This window comes from Vipera ursinii, assembly GCF_947247035.1.
Source record: "Vipera ursinii genome assembly, chromosome: 13".
Taxonomy (NCBI): Eukaryota; Metazoa; Chordata; class Lepidosauria; order Squamata; family Viperidae; genus Vipera; species Vipera ursinii.
In genome coordinates this window covers 14567375-14588758 of record NC_139526.1, presented here as the reverse complement: position 1 = coordinate 14588758, position 21384 = coordinate 14567375, and the positions used below count along the sequence as shown (strand labels likewise).

The 21384-nt window shown below is 45.1% G+C and overlaps 3 protein-coding genes across 4 annotated transcripts in view; 1 reads left to right on the top strand and 2 right to left on the bottom strand.

Annotated features, from left to right (window-relative positions):
* LOC310646143 (acyl-coenzyme A synthetase ACSM4, mitochondrial-like) overlaps positions 1-21384 on the bottom strand; it is a gene marked incomplete at its 5' end in the record, with an annotated part of 58644 nt that overhangs the window by 18296 nt on the left and 18964 nt on the right. The window lies entirely within an intron of this gene.
* On the top strand, positions 1218-8003 carry THUMPD1 (THUMP domain 1 NAT10 acetyltransferase adaptor). Of its 2 annotated transcripts, XR_014493681.1 has the most exons (5): positions 1218-1481; positions 2677-2872; positions 3391-3639; positions 4719-5067; positions 7852-8003. XR_014493681.1 is itself a non-coding variant. In XM_083372848.1 (4 exons), exons 1-4 carry the CDS (start codon positions 1251-1253, stop codon positions 5015-5017), a joined length of 975 nt encoding a protein of 324 aa, XP_083228974.1. In that variant the 5' UTR covers positions 1218-1250; the 3' UTR covers positions 5018-7063. The 2 variants fall into 2 exon arrangements, 1 of the variants encoding a protein (XP_083228974.1); XM_083372848.1 differs by lacking the exon at positions 7852-8003 and having other exon boundaries at positions 4719-7063.
* LOC310646144 (acyl-coenzyme A synthetase ACSM4, mitochondrial-like) lies at positions 8324-19811 on the bottom strand (the record flags this gene model as incomplete). The annotated part of the gene is made up of 13 exons (XM_083372395.1): positions 8324-8437; positions 9122-9241; positions 9514-9613; positions 10327-10454; positions 10909-11010; positions 11397-11477; positions 12071-12194; positions 12806-12885; positions 13914-14070; positions 14622-14765; positions 17040-17247; positions 17995-18205; positions 19608-19811. The coding sequence occupies 13 exons, from the start codon at positions 19809-19811 to the stop codon at positions 8351-8353; spliced, it is 1746 nt and encodes a 581-aa protein (XP_083228521.1). The 3' UTR covers positions 8324-8350.

Sequence of the window (21384 nt, the reverse complement as noted above, 5' to 3'; positions counted from 1 at the left end):
CATAACTTAAGTGTGTTTGTTTGTTTTTCTTTCTTTTCTCGCATGCTTTTCTTTCTTTTCTTTAATTTCCATCTTTTCCTTTGATTTTTACTGCAGGTAAATAAAGATAAAAAATTGTGTCTTAAAATTTTGGGGCTTTCTGTGCTTTTTAGATACCTTTATTCAAATAGGGATTTTTCTAAGTTTTTCTTGGCTTTGCTGTTGAATGTTGCTTTGTAAGGAAGGGATTATAAACGTAAAGATTTTTTGTCCTTGTGAACCTTTTTTGAATTTGTGCACTCTCTCTTTCATTCTATCTCTATCTATCTACCTGTTTTCTCTCCATGTCTGTCTGTCTGTCTATCTATCTATCTAACTATCTATCCTGTATCTATCTATGTGTCTGTCTTGTCTATCTATCTATCTATCTATCTATCTATCTATCTATCTATCTATCTATCTATCTATCTATATATCTGTCTGTCTGTCTGTCTGTCTGTCTGTCTGTCTGTCTATCCTGTATCTATCTGTGTCTGTCTGTCTGTCTGTCTGTCTGTCTATCTATCTATCTATCTATCTATCTATCTATCTATCTATCTATCTTCTATCTATCTATCTATCTATCTATCTATCTATCTATCTATCTATCTATCTATCTATCTACCTACCTACCTACCTACCTACCTACCTACCTATCTATCTATCTATCTATCTATCTATCTATCTATCTATCTATCTATCTATCTATCTATCTATCTCTATGTGTCTCTGTCTATCTATATCTATCTGTCTATCTATCTATCTATCTATCCTGTATCTATCTATGTGTCTGTCTGTCTCTCTCTCTCTCTCTCTATGTGTCTCTGTCTGTCTGTCCGTCCATCCCTCCCTCCCTCCCTCTCTCTCTCTCTCTCTCTCTCTCTCTCTATCTATCTATCTATCTATCTATCTATCTATCTATCTTTTAATCTCTCTCTCTCTCTCTTGCACAAAGTGTCCTTTTGAGTTCATTTCTGGCGTTTGTATCAAAGAATGTCCCACATCAGATCTGGGCTGCAGAACTCGGGACGGCCACTAGTTGGAGCCACAGCAGCTGAGCATCCCCTCTTGAATTTCTCCGCTCCGGCTCTATGGTCACGCCGCCCTCTACCTTTCCTTATCTCCGCGGTCGTTACCAGCCACCCGCTCCGGTCGCGGTCGGATGACGCCATCAAAGCCCCGCCGTCCGGGTTCTGGCACCTTGCTGCGCCTGCGCCACCCTCCGCCTGCCCATGGCTGCCGTGGAGACGCCGCCGGTTGCGGTGGCCTCTCGTAAGCGACGGCCGCCCAAAGGGCAGTTCGTGCAGGCGGCCAAGCGGGCCCGGCCGGGCGGGCGGCGGCAGCCGCTGGAGGCCGGCATGTGCGGCATCCTCATCACCTGCAACATGAACGAGCGCAAGTGCGTGGCTGAAGCCTACAGCCTGCTGGGCGAGTACGGAGAGCAGCTCTACGGGCCCGAGCAGGTGAGGCCGCGGCCTGGCTGGTTGTCTCTCCCGGGGAGATGGTGGGACGGATGTTTTTCTAGGGCAGGGGTCCTCAGACTTGGCCCTCTTGTGGCTTGTGGACTTCAGCTCCCAGAGTTCCTCAGCCGGCCTGCCTCAAGCGTGGGAAAAGGTAAAAATGTTGTAATGCGGGGAGTCCTCGACTTACGACCACTCATTTCGTGACTGTTCGGACTTAATAATGGCACTGAGTGACTTATTGGTTTTCACACTTGTAACTATTTCAGCATCCCCAGGGTCATATAGGGAACGGTTGCTGGAATTGGGTATGTCTAGTTTAAGGAAGAGAAGGGTCAGGGGGGACAGGATAGCAGTCTTCCAGTATCTCAGGGGCTGCCAAAAAGAAGAGGGAGTCAAGCTACTCTCCAAAGCACCTGAAGGCAAAACAAGAAGCAACAGATGGAAACTAACCAAAGAGAGAAGCAACCTAGAACTAAGGAGAAACTTCCTGACAGTTAGAACAATTAACCCAGTGGAACAACCTGCCTCCAGAAGTGGTGAATGCTCCAACACTGGAAGTTTTTAAGAAGAGACTGGACAGCCATTTGTCTGAAATGGTATAAGGTTTCCTGCCTGAGCAGGGGGTTGGACTAGATGACCTCCAAGGTCCCTTCCAACAACTACTTCTTCTTCTTCTTCTTCTTCTTCTTCTTCTTCTTCTTATTATTATTATTATTATTATTATTATTGAGAAGTGACAGGATAGGTAGGTAGGTAGGTAGATAATGAATGATGAATGGATAGATAATGGATGATGAATGGATAAAGAAATGACTAGATAGACAGACAGACAGATAGATGTGTGGTATAGGTTCTCCTGCTTGAGCTGGAGGGCTGGACTAGAAGACCTCCAAGGTCCCTTCCAGCTCTATTCTGTTCTACTTATATATTTATATTGATGAAGGTTGCACTTTCCTTGGGTCACGTGACCCTCCTTTGTAACCTTTCCAGCCGGCTTTCGAGAAACAAAGTCAATGGGGAAAGCCCGATTTGCTTAATGACGGATTCATTCGCTCAACAGTTGCAGCAATTCCCTTAACTGTGGTTGTACAATGGGACGAAGCTCACTTAACTGTCTGGCTTAGCTATGGAAAGTTGGGCCTCCCTTGCAGCCGTAAGTCAAGGGCTACCTCTGTGTACCTTTGCCTGTGCTAAGTTTGCAGAGCGAGAGGAGGACAGGCACTCTGAGAATGAGGAGGAGGAGGAGGAAGAAGAGGAGGAAGACGATGCCGAAGCGGCTTTGAAAAAAGAAGTGGATCAGATTCGTACCTCCACGGAACAGAAGCAGCGTCGGTTCCAGTCGGTGGAGAGCGGGGCTAACAACGTGGTTTTTATTCGAACGCTGGGTGTTGGTACGTGGGCAAAGAGTTGGTCAGTCAAACGACGGTGATTTGTTTTATTGCTAATTTTATTTACACATCGCCCTCCCTAGAAGAGCCCAAATGACTTAGAAAAGAATAAAAAAAAATAACCCAAACATCTAAAGCAAGGGTGTCCGTCCTTGGCCATTTTAAAACCTGTGTAGTTCAAATCCTAGAATTCCTAGCCAGCAAAAAAAACCCAAACCACCCTGTAGTGAGTCGGCTCGACAAATACAGCATTTAAGGACTGCAGATTTCGCTCAATGCCCATGAGGTTTGGCGTAAGAACTATCGCAAGAAAAGATTGCAAAATCAGGTCCATTCACACGATGCCCTGCTTTATGACCACCCTGACTTAACGACCATAATGGCATGCAGGCTCCATTATGGTCATAAATTGAGGGCTACTTGAAGGGTGGTTTTTTTTTTTTCCCCCCACCTCAAAGGACTGTGCTTCTCACACTTGAAACAACCTCCTTTTGAATCCTCCCCTTCGTGTCTCCTTGCAGAACCGGAGAAGTTGGTCCACCACATTCTAAAGGACATGCATGCCACCAAAAAGAAGAAGACCAGGGTCATCTTGCGCATGCTGCCTGTGTCGGGGACCTGCAGAGCCTTTCTCGAAGACATGAAGCGGTATTCAGAGACCTTTTTCGAACCCTGGTTCAAAAGCCCCCAGAAGGGCACTTTCCAGATCGTTTACAAGGCGCGAAATAACAGCCACCTCAGCAGGGAAGAAGTCATAAAAGAGCTGGCAGGTAAATGAAAGGGGCAAACTGATCTACTTTTAAGAGTAGATCTCAGAGCAAGGCAGATCTGCAGTGGTTTAAGAATTAGGATAAAAGGCTTTACGTCCCTTGTGGGTGTTTTGGAATCTTAACAAGGGGTTCGACCAGGGCACCCTAAAAGTTGCATCTAGATCCTCACTTCCAGAAGTGAGCATATCGGCACTTCTGTTTCTGTTTGATTTTTCAGTGGGGTGGTGGGTGGGGGTGAGTGGATTTTCAAAAAAGGCAAAATGGTTTCCTTGAGCCTTGCAGAGACTTGAAACGCGCTCACTTCATCCCTTTAGATGACCGGTTTTTCACGATGCACGGACATCAGAAATTTTATTCCCCCATCGCTTGGGTAGCCTTTGAGATGTTTTACGGAGCGTGGCTCAGAAACTCGGTGGGAATTGCCTGGTTATATTCTAAAATTTCTGACCCTCGGCCATGCTTTCGGGTGATGGGAATTTCTTGTCTAAAATGCCCGAAGAAGACCGGGTTGTCTCAAGATTTTGTGTGAAAAGAGCACCAAAATACTTAAAACATCAAGCAGATCACCAATCCCAAAGTTATTTCTAAGAACACACCCAGTGCCATCTCTTCCTCCCCATAAAAAGTTTTTACATTGTTTTCTTTTTTTTAAAAAAAGATACTCAACCCTAGAACCAGAGTGTGGTGGGGAAGGAAAGACAAAGATAAGAATTTACACGACATTACAAAAAATACATAAATCCCAAAGTGCTTTTTCAAAAGGCAACTGGACTTCCTGTGTTTTTTTTTTGTTTGTTTTTTTTTTCTCTCGAAGACCTTTCGCTTCTCGTCCAAGAAGCTTCTTCAGTTCTGACTGAAGAACTGAAGGAGCTTCTTGGACGAGAAGCGAAACGTCTTCAAGGAAAAACAAAAATCCAGCTGCCTTTTGAGAAAAGCACCGTTGGGGCAGCCCTGACCTGGATGACTGAGAATCTCCTTAAGACGATAAAACAAAACCTCTCTCTTTATCATTTGACTAGTTATGAAATTAAATGAAGGCAATAATGCCCGCCTTCTCTTCCCTGATCGCTGCCTTGCAGGCATCGTGGGCCACCTCAACCCAGAGAACAAGGTCGACCTGAGTAACCCCGAATACACCATCGTGGTGGAGATCATCAAGAACATCTGCTGCTTGAGTGTGGTTACGGACTACGTCCTCTTCCGAAAGTACAACCTTCAGGAAGTGGTGAAAATCAAAGCCGAGGGGCAGCCGGAGGCTTCTAAAGCACCCCCGGAGAATGACGCCCCCGGAGCAAAACCCCTCGAAGCACAGAGGGGAGACCAAAACGAGCGCCAAGACAAGACGGAGACCGCCGCCAACGACAATCACGAGGACTAGGAGCAGGAAGGAAAGAGCCGAGAAGAAAAAAAAATGGATGGGTGTGACTGGTTCGTTAAGCCAGGGTTTGATGTTTGTTTTTGTTTTGCTTTTAACTGTCTTTTTAAAAAGACTCTAGGTGACTTGGCTAAAGCACAGTTTGTTTGTCTCAAGGCTACGCCTAAGGCAGGGGTAGGGCAACGTTGGCTCTTTTATGACTCGTGGACTTCAACTCCCAGAATTCCTGAGCCAGCATGGCTCAGCTTGGAAACCTCTCTCTTTCCCCTCAGCATGGCTGGCTCAGGAATTCTGGGAGTTGAAGTCCACGAGTCATAAAGCAGCCTAGGCCAGGGGTAGGAAACCTTGGCTCTTTTTTGACTGGTGGACTTCAACTCCCAGAATTCCTGAGCCAGCATGGCTCAGCTTGGAAACCTCTCCCTTTCCCCTCAGCATGGCTGGCTCAGGAATTCTGGGAGTTGAAGTCCATGAGTCATAAAAGAGCCAAGGTTGCCTACCCCTGGCCTAAGGGAATCTTCCCCACCATTCCTGCCTTGTTTCTAGTAGTTATTCTGGATTGGGGTGGGGGGTGGTGGGGGGTTTTCCAACTGAACGATGCAAGCCACGATTTTCACAACCCATAGATCAGGGATGTCCAGCCTCAGCAACTTTTTAAGAATTCCCCCTATCGGCTATTCTGGAAGTTGAAGCCCATAGTTTTTCATGCTGTCAAGGGTGGACACCCCTGCCTTAGGGTTTCATGTTACCTACAAAACAGATGATTGTGGCTGGATCAAACTATGGCTAGCTTTTTCCCGACCCAGAGCCTTTTACGAGTCCCACCCTTAGGACTAAAAGCCCCTGTGCTGACCAGCCAAACATGTTTCTGCTTTCATTTCTTCCATTTGGAGTGTTGACCCACGACCTGCCTTTTTAAACTTAAAACTGCAAAAATGCAGCCAGGATTCGGAGGTGGGAGGTGGTATGTGGGGTGTGTGTGTGTGGATCGTTCCTAAACAATGCCCGAGGTTGGAAGTAGAAGTAGCTGATCCTAGGACAGTTGGGTTATTAATGGAGGTTTTAAAATTGTCCCCTTCTGTTCTGATTATCATGACGAAAAACTCCCAGGTTGTCTTATTCAGGAGTAAGGAGGGCAGCTGGACTTTGATGCCTGTTTGCAAGGTGGCTTTTAACTCTTCGCCCTCGGCAACTTTGTGTTTCCAAGTCCTATACTTTTCCCAAGTGAGTTATGACAGCTCTTTACTGCCAGATTTTTCAGGTGATCCCTGCCAACATCCTGATGTGAAAAGTCTAGCGGGACTGGAGAAGAGAAGGGATCATCTCCTCTTGAGCTGGCCATCTCCGTGGACGCTGGGGATCTCGCATTCCAACCTCTCTGGCAAAACAGCATCTCTTCGGATGTCGTTCAGTGACGGGGGTCTCTAACCTTAGCGACTTTTAAGCCCTGTGGATTTCAGCTCCCAGAATTCCTCAAGCAGCCATGCATGAATTCTGGGAGTTGGAAGTCCACAAGTCTTAAAAGTTGCCAGCTTTGGCCACCCCTGGTCTATGAGAATAGGTAGACTAACGCTCTGTTGCTTTTTTCTGACTTGGGAACATCTTCCGCTTTCTCCTGTAGCTCTTTTAACATCTTTGAGCCTGGAGGAACTTTTGTGGGTTTGCTTGTAGAGAATCTTCTTAACTATCTGGAGCAAATTGTAAAATATTAGCCAAGTGGGGCTACACCTTCTGTTTAAAAATGTTCCATTTGCAGTTACATTGTTAGAAGGACATGCTAATGCTTCAAAGTCCTAATTATTGTGGGGAGGTCAAGGAGAGGAAATGGGGAAATCTGCAGACATGGGTCTTTGCTACCTTTAAAGGAAAAAAAAACAGACAAAAATCCAGCTTTTCTCTGGGAGTTGTTCCTTGTCTGAAAATAAACGTTCACGGCATAACATCGTTGCAGGAGCATAATATTTTCCAGTTTGTATGTGGTCTTACTTTTTTGTACGTTGTTTTCTATTAAATTGACCTTCTTTTGGTTAGGAGCAGATTGGCTAACACATGTTCTGTGCTTCTGTTTTTGTTTTTTTTAAATCGCCCTTCTCCTTGTAAAAATCGAGATTCATTGTGTGAAAATAAATGATCAGTGGGGAGCAATTCTGCCTTTTAAAATCAGCATGCGGAGGAACAGATCAGTGTTGGCATATTTATTCACTATTGCAATCTGTGTCAACTGGAAAAATATTATCTCTGTGCCTGTCTATCTATTCATTCTCTCTCCCTCTCTCCCTCTCTCTCTCTAATTGTTTCTCATCTCATCTATTTATCATCCATCTATTTATCTAACACACACACACACACACACACAGAGAGAGAGAGAGAGAGAGAGAGAGAGAGAGAGAGAGAGAGAGAGAGAGAGAGAGAGAGAGAGGAAGGATAGGAGAATCGAGCTGGCTGGGGAATATTGGGAGTTTTAAGTCCATACATCCTAGCTACCAAATTTGACAAACGCTAGAGCAGGGATCCTCAAACTTGGCCACTTTTAAGACTTGTGGACTTCAGCTCCCAGAATTGAAGTTGCTGGCTAGGGAATTCTGGGACTTGAAGTCCACAAGTCTTAAAAGTGGCTAAGATTGAGGACCCCTGCGCTAAAGTGTGCAAAACACCTCGAGTTTGACAGAGCTGCTGTGGTGACCAAATTAGACAGCTTTGATTGGGGATGCTCGTGACTTCAGCACAGATTGAGAGTCCAATTTGCAATTAAGTGTTTTGAATATAGAACGTGTATGCACCATTTGCGAGCTAATATTAATTAAGAGCGTAATTAACTAATCAGTCTTCCAATATCTCAGGGGCTGCCCACAAAGAAGAGGGAGTCAAGCTATTCTCCAAAGCGCCTGAAGGCAGGACAAGAAGCAACGGATGGAAACTAACCAAAGAGAGAAGCAACCTAGAACTAAGGAGAAACTTCCTGACAGTTAGAACAATTAACCAGTGGAACAACCTGCCTCCAGAAGTTGTGGATGCTTCAACATTGGAGGTTTTTAAGAAGAGACTGGACAGTCATGTGTCTGACATGGTATAGGATTTCCTGCCTGAGCAGGGGGTCGGACTAGATGACCTCCAAGGTCCCTTCCAACTTTTTTATTTTTATAATTTTTTTAATTATTTTTTTATTTTTATTTTTATTTATTTATTTTGAGTAATGGGGGAACACTACGCAGAAGTTACACACTTCGCCAGACCCAGGTAGCTGCTCGGCTTTCGGCTTTTCAAATGCAACCTCAACAACACAAGTCTGCCGGCGGATCTTTCTGCAAACGGTGATGGGATGGCCAGACTGACGTGGAGCTAAATCTGACCCCATTCCCTTTTTCGCAGTTCGTTCCTTCTGATTTTGCCACTGATCGTCTTGGGCAGCTCCTGTACGAATTCCACCTTGTGAAATTTAAAATAGACAAGAAAAGAACCATCGCTACTTTCTTCCTAAGGCCAGAGAGATTGAAGTAGTTCCCGACTTGCAGCCAAAGCTACAAACACCAAAATGGTCTTTCGTGAAAAGAAGGACTAGAGGTGACACGATAGCAGTATCTCAGGGGCTGCCCCAAAGAAGAGGGGGTCAAGCTATTCTCCAAAGCCCCTGAAGGCAGGACAAGAAGCAATGGATGGAAACTAGTCAAGGAGAGAAGCAACCTGGAACTAAGGAGGAATTTCCTGACAGGGAGAACAATTAATCGTTGGAACTGCTTGCCACCAGAAGTTGTGGCTGCTTCATCACTGGGGTTTTTAAAAAAAGAAATTGGACAGGAGACGATAAGGGTATCCCTGCTGCAGGATTAATTCTGTGCAGGTGACAAGTAATCTCTCCAAAAGGAGTGGTCATGGGGGGGGGGGGAGAGGACATTTCACACACCTGCTTGTCTCCCAGAAGTTGTGGGTGCTCCAACAGTGGAGATTTTTAGGAAGAGATTGGAGAACCACTTGTCTTGAAGTGGGGTCTCCTGTTTGAGCAGGGGGTTGGACTAGAAGACCTCCAGGGTCCCTTCCAACTATTGTTATTCTGTTACCTCCCTTCAGAGCAGGCTTCTGTATGATTCAGGATCGCCCTGCAATAACACTCACCTTTCTTGGGTACTTGTATGGAGCTGTCACTTTCTTGACGTGGTCCTGCAGCTCGCAGGTCAGTTTCTCTGGGTTGTGTGAGGCGAACTCGGGGGACAAAACCACAAAGGCTTTTACCACCTGGAAAACAAAACTGCCTGTAACAACTACTTTTCGATGCGTCGGACACAACTTCACAGCTAACAACAACAACATATCCAACTATTTATAGTAGCACCTAAGCAGGCAGAACAGAATAAAAGGGCCCTTGGAGGTCTTGTAGTCCAGCCCCCTGCTCTGGCAGGAAACCCTATACACCATTTCAGACGAGCGGTTATCCATTCTCTTCTTAAAAACCTCCAAGGTTGGAACACCCACAATTCATTTGCAGATTTATACAAAAGCTTCCTTACCTCCCCTCGAACTATATCCGGACTGCTGACAACGGCTGATTCAACCACTGCTGGATGTTCAATCAAAGCACTTTCTACTTCAAAAGGGCCAATGCGGTATCTGGGGAAGAGGGAACCAAATTATTCTCTAAACGGCACGTATGACTTTGAATGTAGGAGTGGCATTTGTCAGATGGGACCCAGAACAAAATCAAAATTTGTACATTTAAATACAATCACAATGTGCCTGGTTTGGGCTGCTCCTTAGCTGGTCTTGCCTTAGTTCAAAAAGCTGAGCAGGATTGGATTGGGTTAGATGGAAAAAGAGTTCCCCAAACCAGGATTGGAAATGTAAAAAAAAAAGAACAAGGAACGAAAGAATATTAGAAATAAGCAATCAAAAGATCGGAGGCTGTTAGTTGATCGTCTTAGAAACTCAGTCTAGGTGGCAACAAGGAACTGAGAAGAAATATTTCACATCTTCAAAGAGACTCCACTTAAATATTGCCTTTAATATTTTAATAATCAGGTTAATGAAATCACGAATAAATCAGGGTTAGCAGTTCCCCTCTCCTTTCCCAGATTCCTTATTTGCCCCTAATTCTATGGGATCTCTGGCTAAATCTGGCTTCCTTGATCTTTACCAGCTACGTGGGGTTTAGCAGAAGGCATGAAGGAGCAGGAGTTGGCCAACGTTTACATCTAAAGGAAATCAATGATCAACAGGGTCCTTCAAGACCAAATTAGACTAGACCCAGATGATGCTAAGGATGACTTTGTGATGCTTTCCCGCCTTTGCAAGTTTTGTTGAAGATACGTTCGAGATGGACCTACCCAGAGGAGATGATGACATCATCGGATCTTCCAATAAACCAGAAGTAGCCATCTTCGTCCCTCCAGCCTCGGTCCCCAGTGATGTAGAAATTTCCCCGGACAACTGCTGAGTTTTTTTCTGGGCAGTCCTGGATATTAACAAAATGACATTCATGTATTAATTCAAAACACGGGAACAAGAGGATTGTGGTTTAAAAAGATGCCCCGTTGGGAAAGAAGCAAAGTCTTCCTTCTCCGTGGTCATGTGGCCAGCATGACTAGACGCCAAAGGCGCACGGAACGCTGTTACCTTCCCACCGTAGTGGTCCCTATTTTTCTACTTGTATTTTTTACGTGCTTTCGAACTGCTAGGTTGGCAGAAGCTGGGGTGAGTAACAGGCGCTCACTCTGCTAGGCGGCACTCGGGATTCGACCCGCCAAACTGCCAACCTTCTGATTGACAAGCTCAGCGTCCTAACCCACTGAGCCACCGCGTCCCTTAACATCTCTGTTACTTCCATGCTAATTGAGTGAAGGAGGTCAAGATTTGGGTTGCGTTTAGATTGACGCCTCAGGCTACAGGCTTCTTAGTTCCTTGCTTACCACGTAGCGAGAGAAGAAGCTAAAGGGGCGTTTGGGTTTCATCCTGATGGCGATGTTTCCTTCTTGTCCAAGCGGCAAAATCTCGCCTTCTTCATCTACAATCTAGAAAAAAAAAGGGAAGGAAGAAGAAGGAAGAGTTGGGGTTAAGGAGAAGCAAAGGAGCCAAATTCCTGCTGACTTTCTGGGGGCTGTTCATTTCATTCTCTTGGCAAGAACAAGGAAGCGGGCTTCTGACCTTAATTTCAAATATTTTTCATTTCTTTTCTCCCCCCCCCCATTTATCTCAGATCGGCCTCCGATCCTGGGATCTCTTGGGTTCTCAGATCCAAGTCCTATCCAGGCCTGATCCTACTTATGGCTGTTTGCCTTCTATTAGTTGAAGTTGGGGGGAAGCTAAAAAATAAAAGCAACCCCCCTCCCCCCAAACAAATACATGTTTCCCTCCCCTGCTAAACAGACCTTCCAAACTTGATCCCACCTGGTCCTACCTGAACGTCGTAAGGTGGGAGTGCAGTCCCCATGGAGCCTGGTTTAACTGGTCTCCCTTTTTCGTTGGCCGTTATCATCCCCTGCAACAAACGATTTTGGATATTCCTGGAATTGCAGTTCTTTTTAAACATTTGGTTTAAAGAGCTACGTATACCAAGGTTAGGCCACCTTGGCTCTTTGATGACTCGTGTGGACTTCAACTCCCAGAATTCCTGAGCCAGCATGGGGAACTATGGCCCCTTCATGACTTGCGGACTTCAACTCCCAGAATTCCTGAGCCAGCATGGGGAACTATGGCCCCTTCATGATTCGTGGACTTCAACTCCCAGAATTCCTGAGCCAGCGTGGGGGAACTATGGCCCCTTCATGACTCGTGGACTTCAACTCCCAGAATTCCTGAGCCAGCTTGGCTCAGCTTGGAAACCTCACCCTTTCCCCTCAGCGTGGCTGGCTCAGGAATTCTGGGAGTTGAAGTCCGTGAGTCATAAAAGAGCCGAGGTTGCCTACGCCTGGTTTAGACAATGCCTCTTGCACTGTGAATTAATAAGACGGACTGCATATAGACTCAGCCATGAAAAATAATATCGATAAAACCTCAGCCCTAAATTTAAGCCCCTTTAGCCACTTAACAATCCTGGTTAAGAGAAAGGAGCTTTTATAATCAGGCACATACGACTTCAGTTTGTCCATAGCCTTCGTAGATTTGCAACCCGGTCTGTTTCTTCCATTGTGACACCACTTCTGGGTTCATTGGTTCCCCTCCAGTCAAACAGTGAGACAGTTTCTTGAATTTGTAGCTTTATGCAGAGGAAAAGAAGAAACAGATTGGTTCCTATAGAACATGGGATATCTTTTATCAATGGCTAGAAAAACGAGGCAGAGAGAAAGGAAGTTAATATGTATTAGTAAGTTACATGTTGGAACCCAGACAATATGTTAGCAGCAAACTCCTTGAAGGTTTTACAGATATCTTTGGCTTCTCAGTTAATCAACCAACCAACCAATCAATCAATCATAAAGGGTAAAGGTAAAGGTTCCCCCCACACATGCGTGTTAGTCGTTTCCAACTCTAGGGGCCAGTGCTCATCTCCGTTTCAAAGCCGAAGAGCCAGCGCTTGTCCGAGGACGTCTCCATGGTCATGTGGCCGGCATGACTAGACGCTAAAGGCACACGGAACGCTGTTACCTTCCCACTGGAGTGATCCCTATTTTTCTACTTGCATTTTTTACGTGCTTTCGAACTGCTAGGTTGGCAGAAGCTGGGACAAGTAACACTCTGTTACGCGGCACTCGGGATTCGACCTGCCAAACTGCCGACCTTCTGATCGACAAGCTCAGCGTCCTAACCCACTGAGCCACCGCATCCCTAATCAATCATACAGATGGTTTTTAACTGATAATCAGGTACCTGCTAAGATCCTCCTGCACCAGCATGCGGTAAGCTGTTGGAGCAGTGCACATCGTTGTCACTGGGTACTTGGAAAGTGTCTAGAGAGAGGAAAAAAGGAAGGAGGAAGAAACAGAAATGAAAGGATGGAGTTGCATCTTCCTTCATTCTTTAAACGTCTTCCTGGGTTAAAGGTTGGCGAAGCTATTACTTTCTAGATTTTGCTGATCTAGAGTAGCCCATGGCGAGATAGGCGGCAAGTAAATGTAATCATCATGATGATAAGCCACAAATCCAACGGTGCAAAATTGGCATGGTTAAAAGCAAGAAATAATGGCAGTTGGGAAGTCAAGAAGAAATGATAAATACGTAGCAGGGATAATGGTGAAAAATCTCAGAGCCAGCAGGATACTCTCAGGGGCTACCACAAAGAAGAGGGAGTCAAGCTATTCTCCAAAGCACCTGAAAGCAGGACAAGAAGCAACGGATGGAAACTAGTCAAGGAGAGAAGCAACCTAGAACTAAGGAGAAATTCCCTGACAGTGAGAACAATTAACCAGTGGAACAACCTGCCTCCAGAAGTGGTGACTGCTCCAACACTGGAGGTTTTTAAGAAGAGACTGGACAGCCATTTGCCTGAAATGGTATAGGGTTTCCTGCCTGAGCAGGGGGTTGGACTAGATGACCTCCAAGGTCCCTTCCAACTTTATATTATTATTATTATTATTATTATTATTATTATTATTATTATTATTATTATTATTATTATTATTATTATTATTATTTGTCCTATCTAGTCTGGCACATTTAAAAAAAATCTCTTGGTATTCTTGTTCACTTTAGGTTCACAAAACGTAGAAACATAGAAAAGTTGCGTTCTTTCATTTAGTGAGCTTGTAAAATGTAATCAAATTAAAGTAATGGTGCAAAGAGTTGACCGGTCATCCAGAAAGCAATGTAAAATACTATTATTAAGTGAACAAGGCTACAGTTAGAAAAAAATATAGAAGAAAAACTGGTGGAAACTTAACCGAAAGGTGGCATTTCTACTGTAGATTTTCCCCAAAGGGTTTCCACAATTTTGGCCACTACTGTACATTCCCCCAAAGGTTGGATGTATCATTCTTACGTTTAGAACCTCCTTTGGGTCAAACTGTGGCATGCTGTGTATGAAGACGCTGGTCCCTCGTAGCCAAGGGGCAAAGACATTCCCTATAGCTGCCTTCACCCAACCAGTATCAGACATGTTCCACATGACATCTGAAGGTTTGAAGTCCAGCCAATACCTGTGAGATACAGACATTCAGGGTGGGATTCTGGATTCCCTTCCAACAAACTAATTCTCACCCCATTTTAGGTGGCCTTAAATTTTCTGTAGGTCCTCAGTTTTTCATTGGCAACTGTCATCTGGGGCCATCACTTCTCTGGAGGCCTTTCAGGAAACCCCAACAGGTAGGAAGAGATCAAATTCTGGCTGGTTGGGGTCAAGTTAGAGCCTTGGTGGAGCAGTGGGCTAATGCCTCCTTAAGTATAACACCAGCTGCCTGCAATTAGTGCAGGTTCGAGTCCCACCAGGCTCAAGGTTGACTCAGCCTTCCATCCTTCCGAGGTAGGTAAAATGAGGACCCAGATTGTTGGGGGCAATTAAGCTGACTTTGTAATAATGCCGCTTGGGGTATGTGTGAAAGCCTTAATAAGCAGGCATATACACAGAATGAAGGCTACTGCTAAGCTTGTAAGCCGCCCTGAGTCTTCGGAGAAGGGCAGGATATAAATGGAATTAAAATAAATAAATAAAATAAAAATAAAATAAGTTCAAGACATACAAGAAGGATACCTTCCCAATACAGCCAAGCCCAAAGCTAAGCTGGTTTGAGAGTGTTCAGCCATCTTTGGAGATCCTGTGGTTCCACTTGTGAAGAATATCGTCATTGGTTCATCACTCCGGGTTTGAACACAATTGTGGCTGGAAGGAGCTGCCCTGAAAGAGACCCAAGGGAGGACTTCAGCCACGAACGGAAAGAGGAGTCATTTCTTTCACTTAAAAAAAAGAAAAAAGAAAAATTGACCAACGAGGTTAACTGGTTAACTGATCGCACCACTCCTAGAGGGATGTTTTGTCTTCAGCATTGTCTATCTCAAGGCTCCCTGTTGTGTTCCTCGCCTGAATAAAGTAATTGTGTGTCGCAAATTCACAGCAGAGTCTAAATATGTGTTGACTTGAAAGAAAGCCTCAATGTGTGTGTTGAGAATGATTCCCAGATAGGTGTTTCATTTGCAGACTTAAGTCTCTCTCTGGCCCATAATGATGGTGGAACATGGCGCTTACAAATGCAGGGGATCCGTGTCGTTCGTTTTAAGCACCTGCTTATTTCATTTTCACAATGTTTGAAACGCACCACCACTGCGAGCGTCTTTGATAGCTCTCTCTCTCTCTCTCTCTCTCTCTCTCTCTCTCCCTGGGAAATAGATTTTGCTACCTTTAAAATTGCCACCTTTAACATTTCATTCGCAATTTGCATTTCTAACGCTGGCTGTTCCACGGAGAAGCTGAACTCAAAGGTGGCTCCAGGGATGTAAACGATTACGGAGCACGGATCTCTCAAAAGCGTTTTGAACGGGTACATTCTCAGATTTCTGGAATACGACAGAGACACTCATGTAACGCTCTCACCTGCCCCTTCTCAGGTGTACGAGCCTATCTACCCTTGCCAGATCTGTTTCCTTATTTCTCACACTACTCCCGGGTTGAAATTATCCAAGTAGAGGCCCATTGTGTGAAGGCCCAGCTCTCTGGAGAAGACTCTGATGGTGGAAACGGTGGAAGGAAGGAGAAGAAAAAGAAGACAACCGCCAACAAGGTGGAAAGACTCGGTTACGGTGACAATGTGGACACCGTTGGAAGAAGCAAAGGAGTAGATTAGGGATTATCCTGGAGAAAACCTATCTATATGGGGGCCAAGAGTCAACAGTGAATTGATGGCATCTAGTCAATCAATCATAGCGTTCTAGGGCAATGGTGGCGAACCTATGGCACGGGTGCCAGAGGTGGCACTCAGAGCCCTCTCTGTGGGCAGCCGTGCCATGCCCCGAAGGTGGCAACTGTCCCTCTTCAACCAGCTGCCTGCTAATTTGCTGAGGTCCCACGTGGCTGAATGCATCCCGGCACGACTGGTTTCCCTCCCCCCCATCCCGTCCCTCCTGGCCTCGCATGCTCTCCTTTTCCCAGGCACGACCCACTGCATCACCTCCTCAGCTGTTGACCAACCATCCATCTCGGAGGCGGTTTCTTTGAATTGCTGGTGATGGACTGTGGAACCCCAGAGTGTGCCTGTCGAGGGGCCGGCAGGCTGTGGCTACTGATGGATACCATTGGCCCCCATGCGCTCGCTGGCCTCTGTGTGCGGGGGCCAATGGTGTCAGGCAGCAGCTGCCCCAGCCCTTGCCTTGCCCCATGGCAATGGCACCCCCACCCTGCCTCGCCTCACCCCACAGGATGAGTCTCCTGCCTACTGCCCCACCTGTCAGAGACCTCCTGGAGCTCCCCCAACCCTGCCCACCCCCCACGGTGTCCTTCCCCACGAGCAACATCGAGGTGGCCACACCCACCCAATCTTCCATGACCACCACAGCCACGCCCACCCAGTGGGCCACGCCCACCTGGCACCCAGCGATAAATAAGTTGGTTTGGGGTTGCAGTTTGGGCACTCGGTCTCTAAAAGGTTCGCCACCACTGTTCCAGGGTAATGCTTAGGCCTTTGGTTTGTTAGAGTCTATCCCATTCTTTCTTAAAGAAGTTAAGGAGATCTAGTTTCATTTTAGAGACCCAGTTTGGCGTAGTGGTTAGATTAGAAGTCAGGGGAGCCTGAGGCACAAAGCCTGAAGCACACAAAACCTGAGGCTCAAACACAGTTGGCTGACCTTGGGCCACTCACTTTCCGGGAAAAAAACAGGCAATGGCAAACTGCCTCCCAAAAAACAACCTTGCCCCCCCCCCAAAAAAAAAAAAATTCAGGGACTTGTCCAGGCAGCCTGGAGAATCAGACCCAACTGAACGGAAGAAAACTACATATATTAAAATGGCTCAGAAATTAAAATGGCTACCAGTTTCACAGCATCTGTACCTCTGGGCACACGGGTTGCTTGCGTCCATCCTTCTGGACAGTCCTTAAGGATTTGGTTCCTTGTTAAAGGCTATGGTTACCGAGTGCCTAACACACTTCCCAATGGTGGGCGCTTATGCATTGTGCCTTACTCAAACAACTCCTTGAAATGTTGCCATCCTTCTCGCCTGCTTTCGGAGATCAGCAACTTGGTTTGCAGAGAAGGACATGCCGAAGAGATGGAGTCCACCAGAGGGGCCAACGAATCATTTGTGACGATGCCTTTAGCTTTGGAAACCTGGAGTCTATACTGGATATCTTTAGCTGTCAGCAGTGGGGTCCCTGGGATGGAGATGATCCCTGGCAAGGTCAATAAATACATCACTTTGAGAATGTTCTTGCAACTTTGCTCATTCACAAGGATTCACCTTGTTCATGAATGGATGAGGAGATTCTGGGTCAACATTCCTGCATCCATTATTTTGACTTTTGGGAAGCCTGGAGGCAGGACACCGAAGATGGTGACAAGTAACAGAGAGTTGGAAGGAACCTTGGAGGTCTTCTAGTCCAACCCCCTGCTCAAGCAGGAGATCCAGTGCTGGAGCATCCACAACTTCTGAAGGCAAGCCGTTCTACTGGTTGATTGTTCTTGCCATTAGGTCTTCTTCTGGACATGGAAAGTCCGTGCTTTAAATTGGGTATCTCTGGTTTAATGAAAAGAAGGACAAGAGGTGACCAGATAGCAGAATTCCAATTTCTAAGGGGCTGGCAATTGAAGAGGGGTCAAACCATTCTCCAAAGCTCCTGAAGGCAGGACAAGAAGCAATTGATGGAAACTAATCAAGGAGAGAAGCAACCTAGAACTAAGGAGAAATTTCCTGACCAGTGGAATAGCTTTCTTCCAGAAGTTGTGGTCGTTCCATCACTGGAGATTTTAAAGAAGAGATTGGACAGCCATTTGTCTGAAATGGTATAGGGTCTCTTGCTTGAGCAGGGGTTGGACTAGAAGTCCTTCAAGGTCCCTTCCAACTCTGTTATTCAAGGATGAAAGCAATTGATGTGAAATAACCTGAACAGGTCTTCCTATGCCTAGATGTTTTTTTGTACCTGCTCTCATACATGCCACGGTTAACATCCACCATTCTGGGATCCGAGGCAGAATGAGGATCAGCCGATCTCCTCTCTGCAGGCCACAGGGTCCCGTGAGGACGTTGGCGGCTTTCCTGGAGACCAAGCCCAGTTCTTCAAAGCCCCATTTCACTTCTCCTCCTTTTCCGTCGATCCACCAGAGAGCTGGATAAAACGCTCTTCCTCCATCCTGAAAAACAATATTGAAAGAGACAGCGCTTGTTGTTTCCTCCACCGTGTTAAGGAAGACGGTCTGAGGAGGTTCAACCAGGCGGTTTCTCGGTTGGAGTGGTCAACCAAAAGCTACGTCTTCAGTTCTTATAAGGAGAAAGGAAAATAGAGAAGAACAGGCTGGGTCTAATGAAATTTCAGAACACTTTTGTCTTCCTGAGTTGTGGATTTCGCCTCCAGAACGGATCAGGGTTGGCTTCAGAGTTCTGGATATCCGGTAGGTTGAAGAAGATTGAAGAAGGGCATTTTAACCTTTTCATCTTTTTGGTTTGATAGTTTTAATATTTTTTATATGGTTGTTTTTTTTAAAAAAAAGAAACCTCTTGTTTGGGAGTCGCCCAGAGTTGATTAGAAGATGAGCAGCTTCTGCATATGAAGGTTTTAAATAAAATAATAAAATCAAATAATAAATCAAATAAAAACCACAAGAGAGATATTTTAGAATTTTTAAAAAAAATTCTACTGAGCAGGGCGTAGGTTTTTAGGATCCAGCTGTTTTTTATTTTCTTATTTCTTCTCCTGCTCGGTTCTTCTTAAAGGAAAATATTTTCATATTCTCTTGTCTGTGTTTTATGTTTGTGTTTCTTCTCCTTACGTGTATATTAAGGCGTGTCTATTGTGTATATGACTGTGTACATATGTTATGTCTATATATAATATTTATTTCTACATTGCCTGTTAACCAAACCCCTTGCTCAGGCGGGAAACCCTATACCATTCCAGAAAATATATTTATGGTTTCATATTTTTTGGTAGTATTTTGTTAATTTTCTAATTTTACCTTTAAGTATTTAAAAAGCAACATGGTGGCTGGGTTAATCGATAATTCAACAGCAGACAAAAATATTTAGTACAAATCTCTACCACATTAAATATTTCCTCTCTTTTTTCCTTAATGTCTACCGTCTCATATTTGAACTAATGACAGTTCTTATTAAATCAATTGAGTAAAATGGTTTCATTTTAATACTGTAAGTCTCCCAGAGTTGCCTTGTGGCAGCAAATGGGCGGCAAACAAATTTAATAAATAAAAATAAAATAAATAAAAAGCAAATATGCAGGTTAACAGGGTAAGTGGCGAGACCCTAATTATACGTATAATTTGCCAAATTTACACCTGCCTAAATTCATGCACTGTTCGAAACAATATTTTCTTCTATGGTCTCTTAATACTTCTTTTTTTAAAAAAATACACAATTTGCTTAAAATTTGGGGCCCACAAAAGATTGGGTCTCCATCTCGTATGATGCCTCACTTCTCTTTAATTAGTTGAAGGGGGAAAAATGAGATATGGGGACACGCACATCAATCAGGAACACCCCTTCCGCCGCCCTGTTAAAGTTCCTTGGAAGGAATCTTACCTTTTCAATTTTAGACCATTTATCCAGCACGTCATTTGCAAAATTAAAGTACTTTGGCACCTCTTTGTCCCCTCGGTTAATGGCTTCAAACTCAGAAAGATTGAGAGAAGTAAAGATCTTCATGGCTTGGGGGACCGATCCACCAAGTTTCCTGCTGCTCCAGATGGACTTCAGCAACTCACCTTTGAGGAATAACATCTTCATGGCTGAACGGTGAAGATCACACAGTATCTTAGAGTTGGTTCTTCAGGGAAGGAAGAGATTAGAAATGGATTTATTATCATGTATAGCATGTCAAAGAACACTTAAGCTGGATGGTGAGATGCGTGTGGATTCTCCTCCTCCTAAAAAGTCTGTTGGCAGCAGGCACGGTGCAGGAAATAATTTTATTGAGGAAAAGCCAATGCAGTTCATAAAATAGTGGCCCCGACCCATTGAGATTGTGATGACAATTCAAACCGCCCTTTAATTACTCCAGGTTTTCCCCAAATACTCCCATGTTTCTGGCAAGCCCCAGAACAAATTAAGACACACGCACCTTCAGCAGCCTCTGGCTGCAAGTAAGTTTCATATACAATTAGATTAGAACAGTAATTCACTCAAGGCCACGTAGATAACAAGGGATGAAACATACACCCCAAATCTAATGAGCCTGCGGAAACGCACGCTTGCCTGAGCAGTTTCAGAAGAGAAGCCAAAATACAATCCCAGGTCTTTGAACACCAAATCCAGTTTGTCAGCCAGTCCAATGGTCAGAGTTTCAGGGTTTCCAAGCAGAAATCACAACGCCGAACAAGAGATCAGAGAGTTGCTTCCAAGATCAGCAACAGCACACAACATTCCAAGGAATCAGCCTTTGTTCTGGACAAATGCCCTTCGCCACCACTTCTCCTTAAGTCTCAGTCTCCAGGTGTGCCTTGTGGAGAGCGGCGGGGCACTCTCCTCCGGAGTAGTTGAACCTGCCTGCCTTGTTCCTTCCTTCTTTCCACTCTCCGTGCTCTAGGATCAAGAGTGGGTGGCCCTTGCTCATCGCCTGAACTCTTTCTCTCCTGTTCATCCTGTCCCAATCCTGTCCTGCCTCGGCCTGCTCTTCCCCACAGATACCTCTCCCTCAGGCTCCAACGGAGGCACGGAGGCAAGGCGGAGGTGAAGTAGCTGGGATAAGGCATGTTCTACTATCACGTTACTAACACTGGGCACCGCTTGTTCCTTCTCCTCTCTTCAAACCCATTCCTCTCCCATAGAATTTAGTCCAAAGAAATCAACCCCTCGCAAATTCATATCAAAGAGACCATAGGACGCGCCTGTTCTCCAAGACCTCCTCGCCACATTCTTGGCGAGGGGCAGATAAGAAATTGTGGAAACCGTAGCAAAGCAGGGGGAAAAAAAGTGTTAGGTAGGAATAGCAGAGAAAGGCAAAATAACGGGGTTATTCTTACTTGAAAAGGATCAGATGGCGTTTGCCTGTTTAAGTTTCGTTTAGTTTGCCTTTCAGAAGCTTTTACAGGTGGATGGAAATGTCACCTCCTCGCTTTCTCTTTTGCAATCAGGCTTGCAAAAGCCCAGAAGATTTGTCGTTATGAAGTAGGTGGTTTTCAATGGAAACAATTACTCCTTCGTGGGAACAGTGTTTTTTTTATTTCTCCGATTACAGGCCCCCCCTTTTTTTTTAAAAAAAAAAAAAAGGCAAAACAGTGAAAAGGAGAAGAGAAGGCTATCGTTTCTTCAGGATTAACTCTGAGCAGGTGACAAGTCATGTAATCTCTCCAAGACGGAT